The sequence below is a fragment of the Sceloporus undulatus genome, chromosome 3, assembly GCF_019175285.1.
Source record: "Sceloporus undulatus isolate JIND9_A2432 ecotype Alabama chromosome 3, SceUnd_v1.1, whole genome shotgun sequence".
NCBI classification, from domain to species: domain Eukaryota; kingdom Metazoa; phylum Chordata; class Lepidosauria; order Squamata; family Phrynosomatidae; genus Sceloporus; species Sceloporus undulatus.
In genome coordinates, this window is record NC_056524.1 from 63,898,285 (window position 1) to 63,918,729 (window position 20,445).

Below are 20,445 nucleotides of genomic sequence, written 5' to 3' on the forward strand. Positions count from 1 at the left end.
CAAAATCGTTACCAATCATTTATTGGTTTATAAAAAAAAGAGAAAATCTCTTTTTTTCATCTTCTTAATAGCCTACTGTCCTTCAACTCCAAAGTACAACTGAAATATATCGCCACAACCACTGTCAAGTAAAAAATGATACAATTGTCCCAGATCCATGTGATTTCCTCTGGCACCATGTGCATCAAATATTTTTTCTTCAAAAGCTGAGAATTTCTTGTGTTTCTCCATATGACCTCCAGATCCTTGTAAGCAAATATCTTCTCTGTGCCGGATTAAAATTCGTTGCCATGATAATCTTCTAAGCCTAGATACAATGAGAGTAGTGCAGATTCAGAAAATGCAACAAGTCAGCTAAAGTTACTGCTAAATCCAGTAGAAAATATTAGTTGTGACGAATTTAATCCCCACAGCTTTCAGTGCAATTTAAATTATGTCAGTTTGTTATCATTAAAGGAAAAGGATTATATAAACCAGACTGTTAGTTATCTGATGTTTATTTACATTTATTTACACAGATTAACATGGAAATCACTCCTCCCTACCCAGGATCACACTGGAGATATATATCCAACTCTCTTCCACGCCAGCATTCTCTGTAGTTGCCAGCCACAGATGCTGGCGAAACATCAGGAATAAACTCTTCTAGAACATGGTCACATAGCCCAAAAAACCCACAAAAAACTATGAATGCCAGCCATGAAAGCCTTCGACTTCACCTTGTATACTTTGATTTTCTTTGCTTGCTTCTAAACTATATACCCTTGGGAGTCCATCTTCCATCAGCCTCTGGGACGGGATGATGCAAAACAGCTCAGGGCCATCAATGGTGAACTGGGTTACCATGCACTGCTAGAATGGGAAGCACTAGTTGTTTAGGCACTAGGTTCTACCATTTACTGTCACTGGGTATTGGATTCCATCATAAAACAGGTTTCTCTGCTGTATACCATCTGTTGTTCACCAATAAGGCTTGTCTTATAACAATAATGTGCATCAGTGCTCAGCACCAATATAGGACAGGGTAGGACTAGACCTAGTTCCAGAACAAAACAGTATGTGCAGCAGGCACGGTTCAAACTAGGGTTCAGTTGAAAAGCTAAGAAAAGAAAAGTGTACACATGTGAGCTCTCCCCCTCCCCCCTCACATAGCTATGAGAACTATCGATGTATGTTAGCAGCAGAGCAAAAATCACACCATTTCCCAGCCTCAAAGTGCCAAGTTAGTGCAACAAGTATCAAAATCATTAATATAAATTAGCTTTTTCTATACCCAGCTGTTAACATTTGGCCATGAGGTTGGTTGCCAACAAACAAAATCCATCTGGTGGCAGACCCCAACTCATTACATCCCTAGAGAATGTTCAATCCTGCGTCGATATTCCAATATGCCTTCTTGTTAGTCTGACGTGTAGGAGAGAAGCATGATTGTTCGAAAGAGGTGAAAGGGGGGGATGAAACAACTTCTGAATGGTCCTACTGATTGACTGTTGATGAAACAGCTCTTTCAAACTAAAGAACTAAAGCATTTTGACACCAGTTTAACTGTCATGCTTCCATCCTGTGGAATCCTGGGATTTGTTTTCAGAGCTATTTAGCCTTCTCTGTCAGAGAGCTCTGGTACATCATCAAACTACACTTTCCAGGATTCAGTAGGATAGAGACATGGCAGTTAAACTGGTGTCAAACTGCCTTATTTCTAGAAGCCATCTTCTGTCAAATTAGAGATCCTACAAATACTTATATTGCCTTCCTCACCATGCCACAAGAAAAACTTCTGCTGCAACAACAGGCTTCTTCTGTCATTAAGATTTTAGGTTGTAATATCACACAGTGAAGTCTAGACTTTGACATTAAGGAATGTCTGTTAATACTACTGTATTATGCATGGGTCATTTTCCTCCCTGGATGGTTCTGTAAAAGTAGCCATCCTCTTGCTTCAATATACCCTAACTTATAATGTTTTATTGGCTTTACTATATCATTTGTACTGTGGAAAAACAAGCAACTGATACATCAGAGAACATGTAAGGAAAGAAGATATTAAGAATTCTGAGAAAACATCAATTCCATAGTTTGCTTAGAGAGAAAAAATTAAGGACCAGTGTGACTATTTTATCATTACAGATTCTAATTTGGATTATAAAAACTGTGTGCTTTACAATATAATACAGAATTTTAGTATAAAGTTATTTTCTTCTTTGAGTATAGTGAATTTTGATCCAAGAGGCCTCAACTCAAATCAGCTTTAAAGTAAACATCTGAATGAGGATTACTGATCTACAGAAATAGTACATTACAGTCTTGGGAATTTACTATTAGTAAAGTTAACCGATCAAAATAAGAACCTCACAAATCTTAAATAAATGATATATGAATACCAACCTTGCCCAAAACTCTTCACACATACTCTGTGGGCCTTCTACACAAATAATACCTGGTTTCCCAGGCATACTGAATCCAGAGAGAGAGAGTTCCTTAGACCAGTCAATTATATTCTTTCTTTTTTGCTTGTTATAAATGTGATGACTATAAATCCAGAGTCTAGTGAAAATATCTTCAGGCTTCTGAACGTCTGATTTCTGTACACTGGAAGACAATTGTTCCTTGCTGATGTGAGCAGCAGCATGATCTTTAATCCATTCTCTGGCACTTAAAATGCACACTTCACCAATACAGTGTTTCTGCAAGTATGTAATGAGATCCGTGTTTAACTGAGCCTGTTGCGATCGGCTTATGAATGGAGATCTATAAGGGGAAAAAGAATGGTGCAGTCTGAAACACAGCCACAGTAAAAATCATTTGTAAGATGAAATGCAAAACTGATTCTAGATTCTCCTTTACTCAATGAATGGATGCAAAGCTAAGTCTTGTTTACAGCAAACAAATTGAAATAAAGTAGGACTTACTCACTAAAACAAACCAGGATCAAACCGTACTGTCATATATTCATATATAACAGGAAATTGCCATTTGGAAAGGAAGCTTTAAACTTCCTGCCCTAATGCAAGATGCAGGTGAGGTAAGAGGGAAAGCACAAATCTGAGACTGGTCATTTTGAATTCTCATATGCATGGAAAAGTCATTAAGAAAACATGGTTTCTGTTTTATTTCAGCCTGACTACTGTCTTTGTCTTTAGGCTTCGGACAACAGGCTGGGAAACTGCTTTTTGTCATTCCCCATACAATGGGTCTTTGGTATCCACTGGAGATTGGTCCCAGGATCCCCTGTGGATTGGATACCAAAATCCAAGGATGCTCAAGTACCATTAAATACAATGGTACAATAATAGTGTCCCTTGTATAAAATAGCAAGATCAAAATATGCTTTTGGGAATTTGTATCTTTTTTTAAATATTTTCAAGCTGTGGATGGTTGAACCCATGGATAAACAATGCGCGGATATGGAGAGCCAGCTGTATTTTTGAAAAATTAGAATTATAACAACACATTGATGTTATTCAGTTCTGTAAAATTAGGCCCTGATTATCTGTACCCTTAGGCTATAGAGCAGATGAATAACAGTAGTAAAGGAAAGCACAGCATGCATACTATGGAAATAATAATAATACAGGTAATAGGAAAAACAGTCTCATGCTTCCTGATAAGTGAGAACCAGCCAATTTATTATTCTGTTTTTTTATTAATCAGGTGGATATGAGTTCCTGTTGATGTATATGATAGAATGGAGAATCTAATTTCCCCTTTCCCTATGAAGAAAATCATTGATTGCACTGAATGTCAGAATCTTTGTTGGAATATATATTGTAGCTAAAACTTGCTATTTTGATATCTACAAGTGCATGAAAAGATATAAATCGGGGGGGGGGGGGGGAAGATGACTAAAACTAGGATTTTTTCAACTATGGAGCATAAATAATCTGTCATAGAATTATTTCCTCTTAAGAAAAAGATTGCTATTTAGAGAAGATGGCAGGATAAATTCAATTTTTTGTGGTGGGTCAGAGAGAAAGGCTTTAAGAATATCATCTCTACACTAAAAAAAATAATTAAAAATGAGAATGTATTTTTCAGTATAGGTGATAGTGCTGATTGGTAAAAACAAACTGATTACAGTTTACACTACTATCCACCACTTATTTGGCTTCACTTATTTTTAGAAGTACTTGGAAATGCAAATTTAGACCCTCCAAAAACCAGTATATTTCTCTGATCCAGATATATTTAATTTATAATGACTGTAGTCATTGGATAATTATACACCACAGGAAAGGTTAAATGTGTACATTATGTTATACAGTGCGCCCTTTCTTTACGTGGTGGATCCGTTCTGGACTCCCCTGCGTAAAGCAAATTCCACCTATGCTCAAGCCCTACTTAAATGAATGGGGCTTGTGCACGCAGCGGCACGGTGGCATGCACATGCCCCATTGTTCTCTATGGGACACGCTGCCCCTTATCCCCGTGCGGCTGAAATGCTGAAATCTGCGTAAAGTGCACCTGTGTATGACACGGACATACTGTATATTACTTTAAAACAAAAACAGAGGATCTCCACTTTTAGCCTGCAGCTCTCCATTTCAAAATGTGTAGTACAGTACCTGATAGCGATTTCTGGAAGCACAGTTGGATATTTCAGCGGGAAAACACAAAACAAAGAAACGGGAACCTAGAAAGAGATTTTAAAGAAATTATATTTTAAACTCTAGTTTCAAAAGCCATATTGATTTATTTTAGGACACCAGGACAGTACCTTATTTCCACTGGGAATATCTACTTCTAAATTAAGCATAAACTGTATTTTTGAAGATGGTTCTTCCAAAGTACGTTTTTCAACATGATCTTTCAGTTCTGCTAAAGCCAGCTGGTCAATCACCTTAAATTCATCTTCATTAGGAAACATACTGGAAAGCAAATCTAATTCAGAAAGCTGTTGTTCAGCTTCTTCCAAATTGCTCATTTTGGATATTTTTTTAGATTCCTAAAGAAATTGGGGGAAAATAGAGTTAATATTTACATGTTCTATTAGTTCTAGTTCTGTATAAATAGTTAGATTTTAATTCTTGAATTCTGAGGGAGAGGAGAGCCATCAGGAGAGAGACTGAGGACCACAGAGACCATGAAGGGAATGTAGGAAGGAAGCGGCTGCTGTATTCGTTACTGCCTTGGACCTCTGCTTCTGCCAGAGGACTTGCTCTTTGCAGGACTGAAGCCCTCACTCAACAGGCACTGACCTCCACCCAGCACAGCTGCCTTGCCTGGGCCTGGCTGAACTATAAAAACTGGACTTCAAGGGAGGCCTTACCAAACAACAACCAGCAGAGAGGTTAAGGACCACAGAGATCACCAGGGAGCTATAGGAAGGAAGAGGCTGCTGTGTTTGCCACTGCCTTGGACCTCTACTTCCCTCAGTGGTCTGGGCCCTTTGCAGGACTGAAGCCCTGATTCAGCAGGTGCTGCTCTGTACACTTGCACTTTGTTCTTGCACTGGGTATAGAGGGCAAAGGTTTGTCCTTTTGCTGCATAGGGTTAAGTGTTTGTTACCTCCTTGGCCTCAGAAGGAGATAGGCAGGCCAGCTCCATGGTCCAGGCCTCTGAGGGAGAGAAGAACCGCTGGACCTGTTCTCCCTTTCCTCACTGCCATTCCCTTCTCCTTTTGTGTCATGTCTTTTTAGATTGTAAGCCTGAGGGGCAGGGAACCATCTAATTAACCATTTGTAAACTGCTCTGAGAGCCTTTGTGGCTAAAGTGTGGGGTATAAATACTCCAAATAAATAAATAAATAGAATCATAAGACTTGGAAGAGATCAGTCCCACCTCATTCTGCCATGCAGGAACTCTAAATCAAAGCACCCCTGACAAATGGCCTTCCAGCCTCAGTTTAAAAACCTCCAAAGAAGGAGACTCCACTACACTCAGAGGGAGTGTGTTCCACTGTTGAACAGCCCTGACTGTCAGGAAGTTCCTCCTAATGTTGAGGTGGAATCTCTTTTCCTGCAGCTTGCTTCCACTGTTCTGTGTTCTAGTCCCTGGGGCAGCAGAAAGCAGGCTTGTTCCCTCTTCAATATGACATCCCTTCAAATATTTAAACAGGGCTATCATATCTCTTAATCGTCTCTTCTCAGGGCTAAACATCCCAGCTCCCTAAGTCTTCCTCATAAGGCATCGGCTTCCAGACCGTTCACTATTTTGGTGGCCCTTTTTTGGACAGGCTCCAGTTTGTCAACATCCTTTTTGAATTGTGGTGTCCAAAAGTATTCCAAGTGAGTTCTGACCAAGGCAGAATACAGTGGCACTATTACTTCCCTTGGTCTGGAGAGCTAGACCTTACTTCCTGACAGTAAGGGCTGTTCAACAGTGGAACAAACTCCCTCGGAGCGTAGTGGAGTCTCCTTTCTTGGCGGTCTTTAAGCAGAGGCTGGATGGCCATCTGTCAATGGGGATGCTTTGATTGTGATTTCCTGTATGGCAGAATGGAGTTGGACTGAAATGCGTTTGTGGTCTCTTCCAACTCTACAATTCTATGAATCGTCCCCAAACGGTGTCCTTTAAGGGATTTTGGACTTTGGCTTTCAGAATCCCATACTATTGGCCAACATGGCTGAGGCTTCTGGGAGCTGAAGTCCAGACACTATGCTTCTATTGATGCAGCCTAGAATCACATTGGCCTTTTTAGCAGCGGCATCACACTGTTGACTCATGTTCAACTTGTGTTCTATTTGAACTCCTAGATCCCTTTCACAAGTTCTCCTGTTGAACCAGGTATCCCCATCTTATATCTATGCCTTTCATTTTTTCCTGCCTAAGTGCAGTACCTTACTGAAATTCATTTTGTTAGTTTTGGCCCAGCTTCTATTGACTTTAACTGTCATGGCACAATGCTATGGAATTCTGGGTAAGTACAGTCAGTTTTGACACCAGAGCTCTCTGACAGAGAAGGCTAAACTACAGGGAAGGCTAACTACAATTCCCAGATTTTCATTGCATCGGAGCATGGCAGTTAAAGTGGTGTCAAACTGGATTATTTCTGCATTGCTGAAGCAGCCATCAACAACCGAAGCGCACCCAAAAGCGCGGCTACGGGAGTTCTGTCTCATATTTACTGAGTCTGTGATCATCGGATGCTTCCGTCCCCGCCCCCCGCGAGCTCTCTTTCCCGACAGCCAACGGACCGGAAGTTCCTGGCGATAAAAGTGGCCGCTCTGCCACGTGATATCTATGCTCACGGGCCGCCAGCCGCTTCTCTGGTGCGGACACGGGACCGCCGTAAAGCCCCTCTTCCGACTCACTGATGTGTCGTAAAACACGCAGGTACTCAGGACTTCGTTGCAGGTAAGACCCGATAGAACGCAGAGCATCCGGGCTCTTACCCCTCACTCGCCTGGGCAAAACGTTGGAACGCTTTTCTATTAGTGTCAGCCGCTGTCAGTAAAGGCAGGATAGGCGGGCCGCGCGGTAGAGAGTGGCCAGTCACAGGAGGGATGTTGCCGCTTCGCTCAGGAAGGTACGCGGCTTTCTATTGGCTGCTGCTGCTGCGCTGTAGAAATAATCCGCCTTGGTACCACTTCCGCTGCCATGGCTCAGTGTTGTGGAATTCTGGGAAGTGTAGTTCGTTGTGGCACCAGAGCAAAGATATTTAAATATCTGTTTGTTACAGGATATAATATAGTTATATACTTTTATACATATTATATTTCAATTGATATAGGCTGCATCTACATTGTAGAAATCATCCAGGTCGACACCGCTTTAACTGCCATGGCTGAATGCTATAGAATTCTGGGAATTACAGTTTCTGTGAGACATTTTGCCTTCTCTGTCAGAAAGAGAGCTATCTGGTGCCACAACAAACTATAATTCCCAGGATTCCCTAGTGCTCAGCCAGGGCAGTTAAAGCAGTGTCAAACCGGATTATTTATAGATTGTATGATATATTAACATAGCCTGCCTCCACACTGCAGAAACAGTCCAGTTTGAGACTGCTTTTAACTGTGTTAGGGAATTCTGGGAACTGTAGTTTTGTGAAACATTTAGCTTTCTCTGTCAGAGAGCTTTGGTCCCACAGAGTAAACTACGATTCCTAGGACTAGCACACTGAGCCGGGCGGTTAAAGTGGTCCCAAACTGGATTATTTCTGCCGTGCGGACGCAGGGCAAAAGTAAAACTAGGCAGCTGTGGAAAAAATAATGTATTTTCGTTTTCTCTCTGCTTTCGAGGAGAAGTGCTCCATAAAAACTGCTACAGCACTCATGAATATGTTGAAATATATACATACACACACACATACACTGAGGAAGCTGGAGTTAAAGTCTATAAAAGGAACTTTCTCTCCTCTTCCCTCCTGGCTTCTCATGGCGATTACTAGAAGTGCATCTACACCCTGGAAATAATGCAGCTTGACACATCGAGACCATATGTCCTCACTACCGAGGAGGAACAAGGGCTGTGAAACGGAGGACATTCAAGAAAAAAGGGAGGACACCACCAAATAAAAGCTCGAAACACTCAGGTTGAAGTTTAGGACAATGTCCTGGACTTTTTACATTTGTCTGTGGTTTCTAAAATGCCTGCTTGGCATACGGTGCGCCTGCAGTGTAGAAATAGTGCAGTTTGGCTCCATTTTAAGTGCTGTAGCTCCATCCTATAGAATCCCGGGATTTACAGTTTTATAAAGCCTTTAGCTTTTCCCTGCCAAAGAGTGCTGAGGCGCCTCACAAAACTACAAATCCCAGGATTCTGTAGGATGGAGCCATGTCAGTTAAAGCGCTGTCAAGCTGCATCATTTCTGCAGCGTAAATGCACCCTTACAGACGAAGAGATAGTAGCAGTATCAGTTTTGTACTGAGTGCTTTGCCAGATCAGCAAAGCTGTACACTCCTGTATTTGAGACTGCTGACTTCTTAATTTCTCTGTCCTGGTGAGGGAAAGGAAGAATGTTCAAGGGTTCATAGAATCGTAGAGTTGGAAGAGACCACAAGGGCCATGCAGTCCAACCCCATTCTGCCATGCAGGAACTCACAATCAAAGCACCCCCAACAGATGGATATCCAGCCTCTGTTTAAAGACCTCCAAAGAAGGAGACTCTGAGGGAGAGTATTCAACTGTCAAACGACTCTTACTGTCATGAAGGTCTTCCTAATGTTTAGGTGGAATCTCTTTTCCTCTAGTTTGCATCTTCTCTGGAGCAGCATAAAACAAGCTTGTTCCTCCTTCAGTATAACATGAAAGAGTAAATGTTTTCCTCCACCCCCCTTTTCCAGGACATTGTCCTACATTTCAGCCTTCTGTCCATGAGGAATTCCAAAATGTCCTGCATTTTGAGCATGACTAAGAAGCATGAATTTATACTGTATTAATGTTAGCGCTTCTAGCTTTTGTTTTGTAATGTCCTACATTTTTCTTGAATGTCCTACATTTTGCAGTGACCTGCCCTCTACGCAGTTAAGACATCTGGTTGCCCAAAATGTCTGAACTTTTAATGTGAACTTAATACTGGTAATGTGTTTCTTTGGAACTGTACAGAAAACTCAGGTTGTAATTTCTATAAAATGCAGGCAGATGTGTCATTTAATGGAGGAATAAGGGGGGAAAAAAGCAAAATACATACAAGCATGTAGCAGGGAAAAGGCCGGCAACATAGGAAAAAATAATGCAAGCCAGCAGCATGCTGAAGTACTTAGATTATCAATCCAGTAAAACTGGCTTGTGCAAGAAAAGCTATTATGAAACATTATTGTATTGTTCTCTTGAGGTTAGACTCAAAATGTATAGATCCACACCTTTCTTTCATTATACATTGTGGGTTAGTTTGGGATTTCCCATCAGACTAGCTTAACCTGCTGTTCTAGAATATAGTTTAAATGGATCACATAGCTTTTAGAGTCACATTGTTTATATTCTGGCATATTAATAGGTGATTTGCATAAATATAAATTATTTTATTGCATTTATATCCCACTTTTCATCTGCAAGGCTGGTACACCCAAGGTTACTCTGTTTTATCCATACAACAACTCTTTGATATAGATTATAATGATTATACGATAGCTTTGTCCTTGTCTTCCCAGCATCGGGGTTGATTTCTTAGTTGAGCACATATTTGAACTCAGATCTTTATAGTTAGGGTTGCCATCCCTGGGGACCTCCAAAACGGGGGAAATGTAGGACAAAGTTTAAAAATGTAGGACTTTTGTTTTGTTTTGTTTCCTGCCTAGGAAATTTTAAAAAAAGGTCCTACATTTTTAAACCTTGTCCAAGGCCTCGCCCTAGCGAGGCCTTGGAGGACTCCGTGATTGCGGAGCCCCATCCAGGGCCTCGCGGGGGGGGGGAATCCCGGGGGAATCCCCCGCGCGCCCGCGCCACCTTCCCCCACCTCCTCTCCCCCTCCCTGCGCGGAGGAGATGCTGCCTCCTTCCACCTTCGCCTCCTCCGCGCGGCCTGGGGGAGAGGGGGCGGAGGAGGAGGGTGGCGCGGGCGCGCGGGGAGGCACCGCCTCCAGCTTTGCCTCCTGCGCCACAGGCAGACCTCGCTGCCCTCCTCTTCCTCCCCGCCTCCCCGAGGTGGAGGAGGAGGGCAGCGAGGCCTGCCAGGGGCGCAGCAACCCAGGCTGCAACCGGGGGGCTCCCGGTTTTGGGGCTGCACCCGTGCCGGGAGGGGCCCCGGGCCCCCAAAATCGGGAAGTTCCCGGTTGCAGCCAGGTTATGGCAAGCCTATTTATAGTCAAAGTCCAATAATATCCACAGCTAGACTGTATGGGGGCTCTCAAGGACTTTTCTGTTCCCAGTATATTTTGAATGAACACTTTGCTGCTAAACAAATGGTTGTAATCTGCCTGGGTAGGTCTTTCTATAAACTTTTCTGCCAGAGGTTGGACTTCATGGCCCTTTGAGCCTTCTTGTCTATATGTCTATAATATATAGAAAGAAAGAAAATATGATTGGCAAGGTGAATTCCATTCCTATCTGTTATTAACATTTGTTCCAGGGCATTTCATTGTGACCGTGGTTTCTGATCCTTGAAGAAATAACACAGCAGTGTTGTGATACCATGGTGTAATGTGTGCTAACAGCAGCTGCTCCTGGAGTTTGAAATTTCCTTAGACATAAAGAGTGATGATTATTTTTTTCTTTCTTTCTTGCAGATCATAATACTGTAGTTTGATGTAAAATAAAACCTTGGTTCTCTAACATGGGAAAGAAACGAACAAAAGGGAGAAATGTACAGCCAGATGACTTACCGGATGTACTGGGTATGTTTTATAAGTCAAACAGTGTCAGTCTCTGCCCTATTGCAACTGTTCCTGTGAAGAACAATATGTATCAGTGAACACAGTTCTCCTGAGGTGTGATCCTCTTTAGATTAAAATCAAGTCTTTAACTTTTTGGTTTCTCAAAAGGAACTAACATTTATACTTTTAGTATACAAAACACACACTCTTCCTGCCTATTTTGTTACTGCACAACAGAGCATGAGGCAGGAGTTCAAGCAAGCACTTGAACACTGTGATATCCCTGCTCCATCAAACCATCTGTAATAATAAAAGCAACTTAGGCCTGTTACAGACTGCCAAAATAAAGCTGCTTCGGGTCTCTTTGGAGGTATGCTGTTTAAATGATGCATGCACCCTAAGAATCCGGAAGCTGCACCAAAGCTGCACTCCAGTGCTTAGGAATGGAGTGTGGCTTTGGCGCGACCTCTGGACTCTCAGGACCCAGGCATCATTTAAATAGCATACCTCCAAAGAGACCCGAAGCAGCTTTATTTTGACAGTCTGTAACGGGCCTTAGAGCATAAAAAGAGTTAATTTTCATGTAGCCAAAAGACTATCAAATTACTTTCTAAATCAATAAAACAATTCATTTAAGTACTGATCCAATATCTATGTCTGGGCTTTGTATACAATACTGTAAGAGCATCAGTGTGGGCCTAGGGAGGATGGAGATAAGAAAGAAGAGGTAATCATGTTGGTTTTCATATATGCATACTTTAAAAAAATGCAATGCCTTTTTAAAACAAACAAGGTTTAAGCATCAGATCAAGCAAGTATTTATTACCTGTTTTAGAAAGCAGGGCTAGGCATAATATGGCCCTCCTGATAATGTAGCTTTCTAACCCTTATTAGCCCCTGTCAACATTGCCTGTAGATTGGAGCTATAGTCCTGCAGTATCCAGGGCAGCCAATGATTTTTCATTTTTGATATAAAAACTACACAAGTTCTTGTGGAATCATTTGTGAGACAGTACCAGCAAGTACTTTACTGCTACCTGCAGGTACTTCATTACTAATTGCTTATTACAGCTGCCTCACCTTTTTTCCTTGGAGATCAGTATAGTACATATAAGCTGTTTCATTTTGTTTCCCTCAAAGCCCTACAAGACCGGTTAGAATCTATAGCTTTTAGAATCTATTCAGTGATTTCCAAACTCTGGTCTTTCAGCTCCCCAAATCCCTGACCCTTGGCCAAGATGGCTGGTGTTTCTGGGAGCTGAAGTACCCAGAAGGACCAGAGTTTGGGAATCACTGAGAGGCAAGCCTTCTCAAGGCGCTTTACAAGTGAGCAGATAACTTCGCCCTAGAGATATCCAGTCCTATACCACATGAGTTTTAAATAATGTACCTCCACCCACTAGCTGTGAATCTCACCTTGTTTAAACTTTTTGACAGAACCTGTGTGCAAACACCTTCGTAAAGGCTTGGAGCAAGGCCACCTGAAGAAAGTGTTGCAGAATGTAGACTGGGGCTCTTGCCAGGACTGCCAAAAATTGGACAATGGGACGCAAGATAAATCTGAAGAAGAAGAAGAAGAAGACAAACCATCAATATGGTTATGTCTAAAATGTGGCCACAGGGTATTTTCCCCCCTATAACAGACATACTAAGTTTTAAAAATGTATGACTGATGGAAATAGTACCAAAATCCTAGCACTGTCAGACTTTCAGAATTCAAACAAGCATAGTCAGTGGACATGCTGGTTAGATATTCTGAGATTTGTAATTCAAAAAGTACCTTTTCCATGCTATGATTAATTCTTACCATAACTTTTGATCAGGAGGAATACACATATTTTAGTGTTAATACCAATTTCCTTTCTGTTAGATGGTTAAGACATGAAATGTGTACATTTAAGAATCTTCAGACTGGGTACCAATACAAAGAACTTTCCCTCCTTGTCATGTCAGTCTTTCTTACTGCTGAATAATAACTAGTTTTTCTGCTAGACTTTATATATCAGTTAAGATTACTATGAACAAATTTTGCTCATTGGATACTCTCCCTAGAGTAAGCAATTTTTATTTTAATTAGCAACTCTTTTCATCACAAATTGACAGTTATTAAGCATGGCCTAAATCCTGTTGGTTTGTCTCGACTACAGTAGACCAATTGAATCAGTTGTTCAATCATGAGTCAATACATAAGTTAATCTCGTTGATTCAGGGGGTCTATTTTAGTTGCAGTTAGTTGTAGGATTCAGGCCTGTGTGTTTCATATTTGTGTTGTTAATATTACAGGGCTGTGGCAGAAATTCTCAAGAAAAACATGCTTTAAAGCACTATGAAACACCAAGATCAGAACCTCATTGTTTGGTTCTCAATCTGGACAACTGGTGTGTGTGGTGAGTTTGTCAGTCCTATGGTACAGTCAGCCCTTGGTATTCATGGGTTCAATCTTCCTTGGCTTGAAAATATTCCTCCCAAAATTCCAAAAAGCAAACCTTGATTTTGCCATTTTAGATAGGGGACACCATTTTACTATGCCATTGTATGGAAAGAGATGTGCTGCAGGGCTATTAAAAGGATTATGTAATCTTTTGTACGGTATACAAAATGCACAGGTTGTGTGTGGAGTTCTCAATGTCCCATATGGGGTTTCTTAATCATGTACAGTGCGCTCGCGTTATACGCGGCTTTGAGCATATGCTCAAAGCCGCGTGGGGCGCAACGGGTGGCGCATCCCATTCCCCATGCGCCACCGCGGGCACGAGCCCCATTCGTTTGAATGGGGCTTGAGCATCCACATATTTTCTCTTACACGGGGGGGGGGGGGGTTAATGGATCCGCTGTGTAAGAGAAGGGCGGACTGTACTACAGACGCTCAGTAGCATCACTGTGTGTGTGGTGTGTGTGGAGTGCACTGGGTGACACCCGAGAGGAGGGGGTGACACCCAGTGGGGTGTCCCCTCAGCCGCAGACCTGGTTTATGGGGCTCCCTCCAGCCGTGGGCCTGCTCCCTGAGGGCACGCTGGGCTTCTGCTGCCCACCCCACGGTTGCTTCCCGGCCCTTTCCTGGAGTACACAGGGCTTCTCCCGCCCTCCTCGGGGGCTGGGGATGCTCCCAGGCCCTTTCCTAGGGCATGCAGGGCTTTTCTAGCCTTCCCCAGGAGTCCGGGGCTACTGCATCTTCAGCTGTGCGCTCGTGTTCCTGCACTCAGTGGAAGTTGTGCACCAGAAGTCCTGCTCCTATAAGTCTACACACCCCTGTGAATGACCACACCGGGTGACATCAACCCTAGGCATGCCACTGCAAAAGCTATTATGAAAGTTAATTATATTATTATCCTCAGTACAGAAGATGCTTTTCTGAAAGTAGGGTATGCTCAAATTCCACTGGGATATGTAGAAAATAAACAGTTTGCTGCACACATTGCTCTGATTTATTGAAAAACATTAATTTTCAGTGGGTTATAGCGACTGCTTTTGGGGAGGGGTGCTGTGGATATTGTCTGCTGGACAAAGAAGCCCATGTTTGCTTACTTGGGACTTCAAAGAAAATTAGCTTCCAATATAGTTCTAATTACTGGACTTTAAAAATAAGTCACATTTAGGGTCATCTCCCCTCAAATAACACAATTTAGCAAGGAATTCCTAATGTCCATTGTTGTTCTACCAGAAAGCTCAAGTAATAGTCATCAGTTTTATCCCCTGGACATCAAACATACTACATTTCAAAGCTAAAAGGAACCTCTAAGGAGTTCAGCTGCACATCAACAGTTTATTTATTATTGCATTTACATACTGCCTTTCTTCTGGTGTGTGGTTCACAAACACTAAAATTAGTTAAAAACATAGTAAAAAACCACAATTAAAATATCACCATTTTAAAATAATGCATTAAACAATTTAAAATCATTAAAAAGTATGCAAATATTAAAACTAGAGTACCCTGCATTCCCATGAGAATTTAAATATAAAATATAAGAAACCCTGCAAAAAACTTTGCCTTCAAATGTCACATTACAATTAGTCATAGGTCTTTATTTAAAACGTGAATATATTATTATACCATGCCATAGTATCGTAATACAGTCGCCCCTCCTAACTCACGGATCTGAGATCTGCAACCTTGAATATCCGTGGAGGGGCGACCTCCGCTATTTTCATTAGTGCCTATGGGGCTTGAATATGCTTGAGTCTCTGTTTTCGCGGGGGGTCAGGAATGGATCTGCTGCGGAAATGGAGGGCCAACTGTACTTTGGATTGATGTCAACCACACTTAACCTAGGAGCCTGTGAGTGCTTAACTGATATGCTTTGCTTCTTTTTGTTGAAACAGGTGCTACTTATGTGATAATGAGGTCCAGTACAATAGTTCTACTCAGTTGGGGCAACTTGTGGATTATGTTAGGAAGCAAGCTCTTATGAACATTGAGAATAAAGGTAAATTCCTTGAACAATAGACTTGAATCTACTCATAATGTGTGTGTTAGTTACTGACTCACATTTGAGGAGTCAGTGAGTATGCTTAAAGCTTAAATAACTGCATTACTGTTTTTCTGATTCTAAAAATATAGTATTTTCTAACTGCTAATCAGAAATGCAAAATTTCATCCATAGGCTGCATACACAGATAGGCCCACAAGCCTTTAGAACAGGGGTAGGCAACCTGCGGCCCGCGGGCTGGATGCGGCCCAGCGAGGCCTTGGGACCGGCCCCAGCCCGGTCCTGCCGCTGATTGCCGCCGGGGCCTTTGGCCTCTCACGCGCAGGGGCAAGGGGGGCAATTGTCTATAGACGCCTCAGAAACATGCATTTATATTAACATTTTTTTAAAAATCAGCAAATTTTTTTGCATGTCCTCCACTTTTTTTAAAAAAGTGTCCACCATTTGAAAATGTTGTCCTACATTTGTCCCGGTTTCTTTATTTATTTAAATTTTTAAAAAATTATTTAATTATTTATTTTTTGGCTTCAGCCCCCCAGTTGTCTGAGGGACAGCAACTCGGCCCCCGGCTCAAAGAGGTTGCCTACCCCTGCTTTAGAAGAAAGAAGTAATTGTAAATTTGCAATTACAGGTTAAATCTCCCTTATCTAAAATGCTTGGGACTAGAGATGTTTGGATTTTGTATTTATTTATTGATTTGGATTTTGGAATACCAGTAATTGTATATATGTACATAATGAGATGTGTTGCAGTTGGGACCCAAGTCTAAACACAAAATTAATTTATGTTCCTTATACATCTTATATACATAGGCTGATGGTAATTTTATACAATATATTTGATAGTTTTATGCATGAAACAATGTTTGTGTATGTTGAACCATCAGGTGTCACTGTCTCAGCCATTCATAGAAAAAAATTGGTTTTTAGAATATTTTGGACTTCAGAATTCCAGATAAGGGAGACTCAACCTTTAATAGTGACTATATATTTAAATTAATAGTGACTAACCTCATACATGCCGAGAGAACCAGCACAGTATGGTGGTTTGAATGTTTAGGATTCGTGAAGACCACAATTCAATTCCCTTCTCAGCCATGGAAATCAAATGTGTGAGCTTGGGCAGCTCAGATTTTCTCAACATTAGAGGAAAGCATTGTCAAACATCTTCTGAATTAATTTTGCCATGAAAATCCTAAGAAAGGGTCAGAGTCAGTCCTATTCAGCTTGAAGGCATGTAATAACCACAACAACTTCATACTGCACTTGAGTTTGTATTTAATATGATCACATCAGTAGTTAGAAATAGTAGTCTGTCAGACACTTGGAAGCTCCAACTTGATCAATTATCGGGTCTGTTGACCCTACTCAGGCTATTTTTAATATTGTAAGGTTTTCCCAGTATTTCTCTTACCTCCATCTCTCCTCTCTGATCCAAATGTTTACGAGAATGGCCAGTCCCATAATCATCTAACACGTTTTCTGATTACGAATATATTCTCCTTTCTCCTGCTTTCTTCTTAGTAGTGGCAGCTGTGGTTTCACATTAAAATGGTTGCCTTTGGAATTGTAGGCAGGGAATTTCCATCTTTAATATACAATTTATGATAATAGGATAGCTACATATGCATTTCATTAATTTTTTTTTACACCACTAAATTTCTTGAGGAATCATGCAGCCCTCCAGAAATTGTTGGATTGCAGTTCCTGTCATTCCTCACTATAGGTTATGCTGGCTAGGGCTGATGGGACCTGCAGTCCAACAATATTTGGTGGGCCACATGATTCCTATCACTGGTTTAAAAACAATATTAATGTATATTTATAATTGATCTCTTATGATATTGAAAATGTAAGTGGATGGTGGCTACCGGGGAGTGGGACAAATGAAATCATCATACCCCCTGCATACAAACTGCCCACCCACATTAAAATTTTGCTTCAGTCTCCAAATTTCTAGCTTTGCAGGGAGTGAGACACTGAAAAGTGTTCACACTTAGCATGCTGTGCTTTCATTCTCTTGCTAATGTTGACTATCCCTTTGCTTTGGAAGCCTAAATTTGCTTTCTAAATGCTCAGCTGAGGTTTTAAGTTATTTCAATGGTAGAAGTCTGGGGAGTGAAGGAAATTTTCATTTGGGAAGAGAAGACTTCGAATTTTGTTGAGCAGTGCTCCCATTTTGACTTTCTGTAGGTACACTCTTGAAACCTAATGGGTTTCATAAGATGCTGGTCTCTTCCCCCCCCCCCCCCCCCCCCCCCCCCCCCCCCCCCGTTTTCCCTGAAAAACAAGAACACTCAAAGCGCATTTCGGGGCCGCCCATGCCCCCTTGGTCTGTTTTTTCAAACCCCGGCCCCCCCCCCCCACCTGTGCCAAACATTCTTCAAAGGCAGCCCCACATAGAACACCTTACAGTAGTACAGGCAGGATGTAGCTAAGGCATGTGTCACAGTGGCTAAGTAAGATGTCCCTAGAAATAGATGCTGTTGGCACACTAGCTTTAATTGTGCAGATGCACTCCTGGCAACTGCAGAAACCTGAGCATCTAGGTTCAGGACTGAAGCCAGAATTTTAGCATTTTGTTTCATAATGCCACTTTCCGCTCTAAGTAACATTTATAATTCCTACATCCCGTGACTGGATTGACATCACATCTGAACTTATTTATTTTAAAATTAAAATCAACTGCTTTTTTTTAGTGTCTAAAGAGGAAGAAGACAAACCAGTAGAAAACAAAAAAGTAAAAGATCACAGAAATGAAGAAGAGAAGGAGAAAAAAGAGCTTTTATTCAAAGACAAGGCTCACTTAAATGGCAATGCAGAAATGACAGTGAAGGGTCTCAGCAACCTGGGAAACACATGTTTCTTTAATGCTGTTTTGCAGGTAAGGTAGAAATTGCTGAGATATCCAGATCTCTAGTCCATCTGTTCTCCTGTTTGTACTGAAGAGTCATTGGAACTGCTATTACTTATTTCTGTTTCTGATCTAATTATTGTTTTTAAAGCTCTTTGTAGCATTGCTGTTCTGGGTATATCATTAAACACATTTTTGTACTTTCTAGATCTTTGAGGTCATGAATAAAGCTCTGGTGTATATGTTGTATCCTTCAGAGTTTAAAGTGCAATTGGCAGCTCAATGGACAATATAGACTTTTCTCTTTAAGCAGCTGTGTGTGATAAGGATTAATTGGGTTAGTGGTATTTTCCTCCAGATAGGGCCAATAGATAAGCTGTGAGACTGACTGAACAATGTGACTTTCCTACTTCCTCACCACTTCTATCATAACAGCTTCCCTATACAGTCTTCCAGGCTGAAGGACCTTCTTGGAGGAATTTGTGGAGGTGCTGTGAGATTAGGAGATCTTGAAAATTCAGTGGCATTATATTCTTTTCACTTGCACAAAACATCTGTAGAAGTTAGGTTCTGCTATTAAGATACTGTTGCTAACACTAACATTTTTTTACTTTTAATGTTTTCTGTTTTGAAAAGCTTATGTGCATTGGAAAATAAATTATTAACCCTCAGGATAATGACAACATCAAATATTAAAGAATCAAAAAAGCTAAAGCATCCAGACTAGGTGCATATCTCTCCCTTTTTTGAATTTAGAATCTCCTTTTGGGGCAGGCCACATGTATTTTTCTGTTTTGGGACCTTTGTTGTTTCTTTGGTGCATAAATACAGATATGTTGGTTGCTTCCTTACTAAGTGTTTACATTATTCTTCCACTGCTGTGTAGTAAAACAAAATGTATATAATATAATCATCCCCCTCCCCCAGGTTAAAAGGAAACTTCGAAACCACAGCTATAATAGCTGTAATAATAGACCCAAGGGACTAAAAACTGAACATTAATTTTCAAATAATTGTTTTTAAAAGCTTTTCATTTCAGCTTGTAGACATTTTTGAACTGTCTAATGCCTGGTATATTTTTCCTTACAGAACTTATCACAAACCCCAGTTCTGAGAGAGCTCTTGAAAGAGATTAAAATGGCTGACTCTACAATTACAATTGAGCCCCCTGAATTCTCAGTAGCAGTACGTACACTGCTGTTTTGTGATATGTTAAAATAATTAAGAGGTGGTTTTAAACACTTTAAGCAACTTCTCTCTTCAAGGTTAAATTGTTCTTCTGCATACTTTTTGATGGATTTAGTGAGGAGGTGGCCTAAGCAATTGCGCCATGACTGTGGTTTTGTATCAGATGAAATAACTTCATCTTTGCATGCTCTCCTCTTCTGTTTTGTGGTGACAATAATGAACTGCACTTTCATGTTATGGCTGAGTCCACAGTGTGATGCTGCAGCTAAAAAAGTCAATGCAATTCTAGGCTGCATCAATAGAAGCATAGTGTCTAGATCAAGGAAAGTAATAGTACCACTCTATTCTGCTTTGGTCAGGCCTCACCTGGAATGTTAAGAAGCTAAAGCGTGCCCAGAGGAGGGCAACCAAAATGGTGAAACGTCTGGAAACCATGCTCTATGAGGAGAGACTTAGGGAGTTGGGTATGTTTGGCCTGGGAAAGAGAAGGTGAAGAGGTGATACGATAACCCTGTTTAAATATTTGAAGGAGTGTCTTATTGAAGCTGGAGTAAGCTTGTTTACTGCAGCTCCATGGAATAGGATCCAGAACAATGGATTCAAATTATAGGCCAAACTATAGGAACAGAAATTCCACCTCAACATTAGGAAGAACTACCTGACAGTTAGAGCTGTTTGATAGTGGAACACACACTCTTGGAGTGTGATGGAGTCTCCTTCTTTGGAAGTCTTTAAACAGAGGCACTGGGTGACCATCCATCGGGAGTACTTTGATTATGAGTTCCT

At 41.2% G+C, this 20,445-nt stretch overlaps 2 protein-coding genes across 9 annotated transcripts in view; one reads left to right on the forward strand and one right to left on the reverse strand.

Annotated features, from left to right (window-relative positions):
- On the reverse strand, positions 1-7,468 carry RWDD2B (RWD domain containing 2B). 8 transcript variants are annotated; one of them, XM_042457136.1, is made up of 5 exons: positions 7,343-7,468; positions 4,715-4,942; positions 4,563-4,630; positions 2,386-2,748; positions 1-307 (listed from the first exon to the last, which is right to left on the reverse strand). In XM_042457136.1, the coding sequence occupies exons 2-5, from the start codon at positions 4,919-4,921 to the stop codon at positions 73-75; spliced, it is 873 nt and encodes a 290-aa protein (XP_042313070.1). In that variant the 5' UTR covers positions 4,922-4,942; positions 7,343-7,468; the 3' UTR covers positions 1-72. The 8 variants fall into 8 exon arrangements, with proteins under 8 accessions (XP_042313070.1, XP_042313069.1, XP_042313065.1 ...); XM_042457135.1 differs by having other exon boundaries at positions 7,332-7,451; XM_042457131.1 differs by having other exon boundaries at positions 7,251-7,373.
- Positions 7,157-20,445, forward strand: part of USP16 (ubiquitin specific peptidase 16) — a 26,944-nt gene continuing 13,655 nt past the window's right edge. Inside the window, exons 1-7 of the mRNA XM_042457128.1 lie at positions 7,157-7,293; positions 11,102-11,209; positions 12,626-12,810; positions 13,472-13,575; positions 15,512-15,615; positions 18,317-18,501; positions 19,561-19,656. Coding sequence (XP_042313062.1) covers positions 11,149-11,209; positions 12,626-12,810; positions 13,472-13,575; positions 15,512-15,615; positions 18,317-18,501; positions 19,561-19,656 — 735 coding nt within the window. The 5' untranslated portion in view covers positions 7,157-7,293; positions 11,102-11,148. The remainder of the gene's footprint in view (positions 7,294-11,101; positions 11,210-12,625; positions 12,811-13,471; positions 13,576-15,511; positions 15,616-18,316; positions 18,502-19,560; positions 19,657-20,445) is intronic.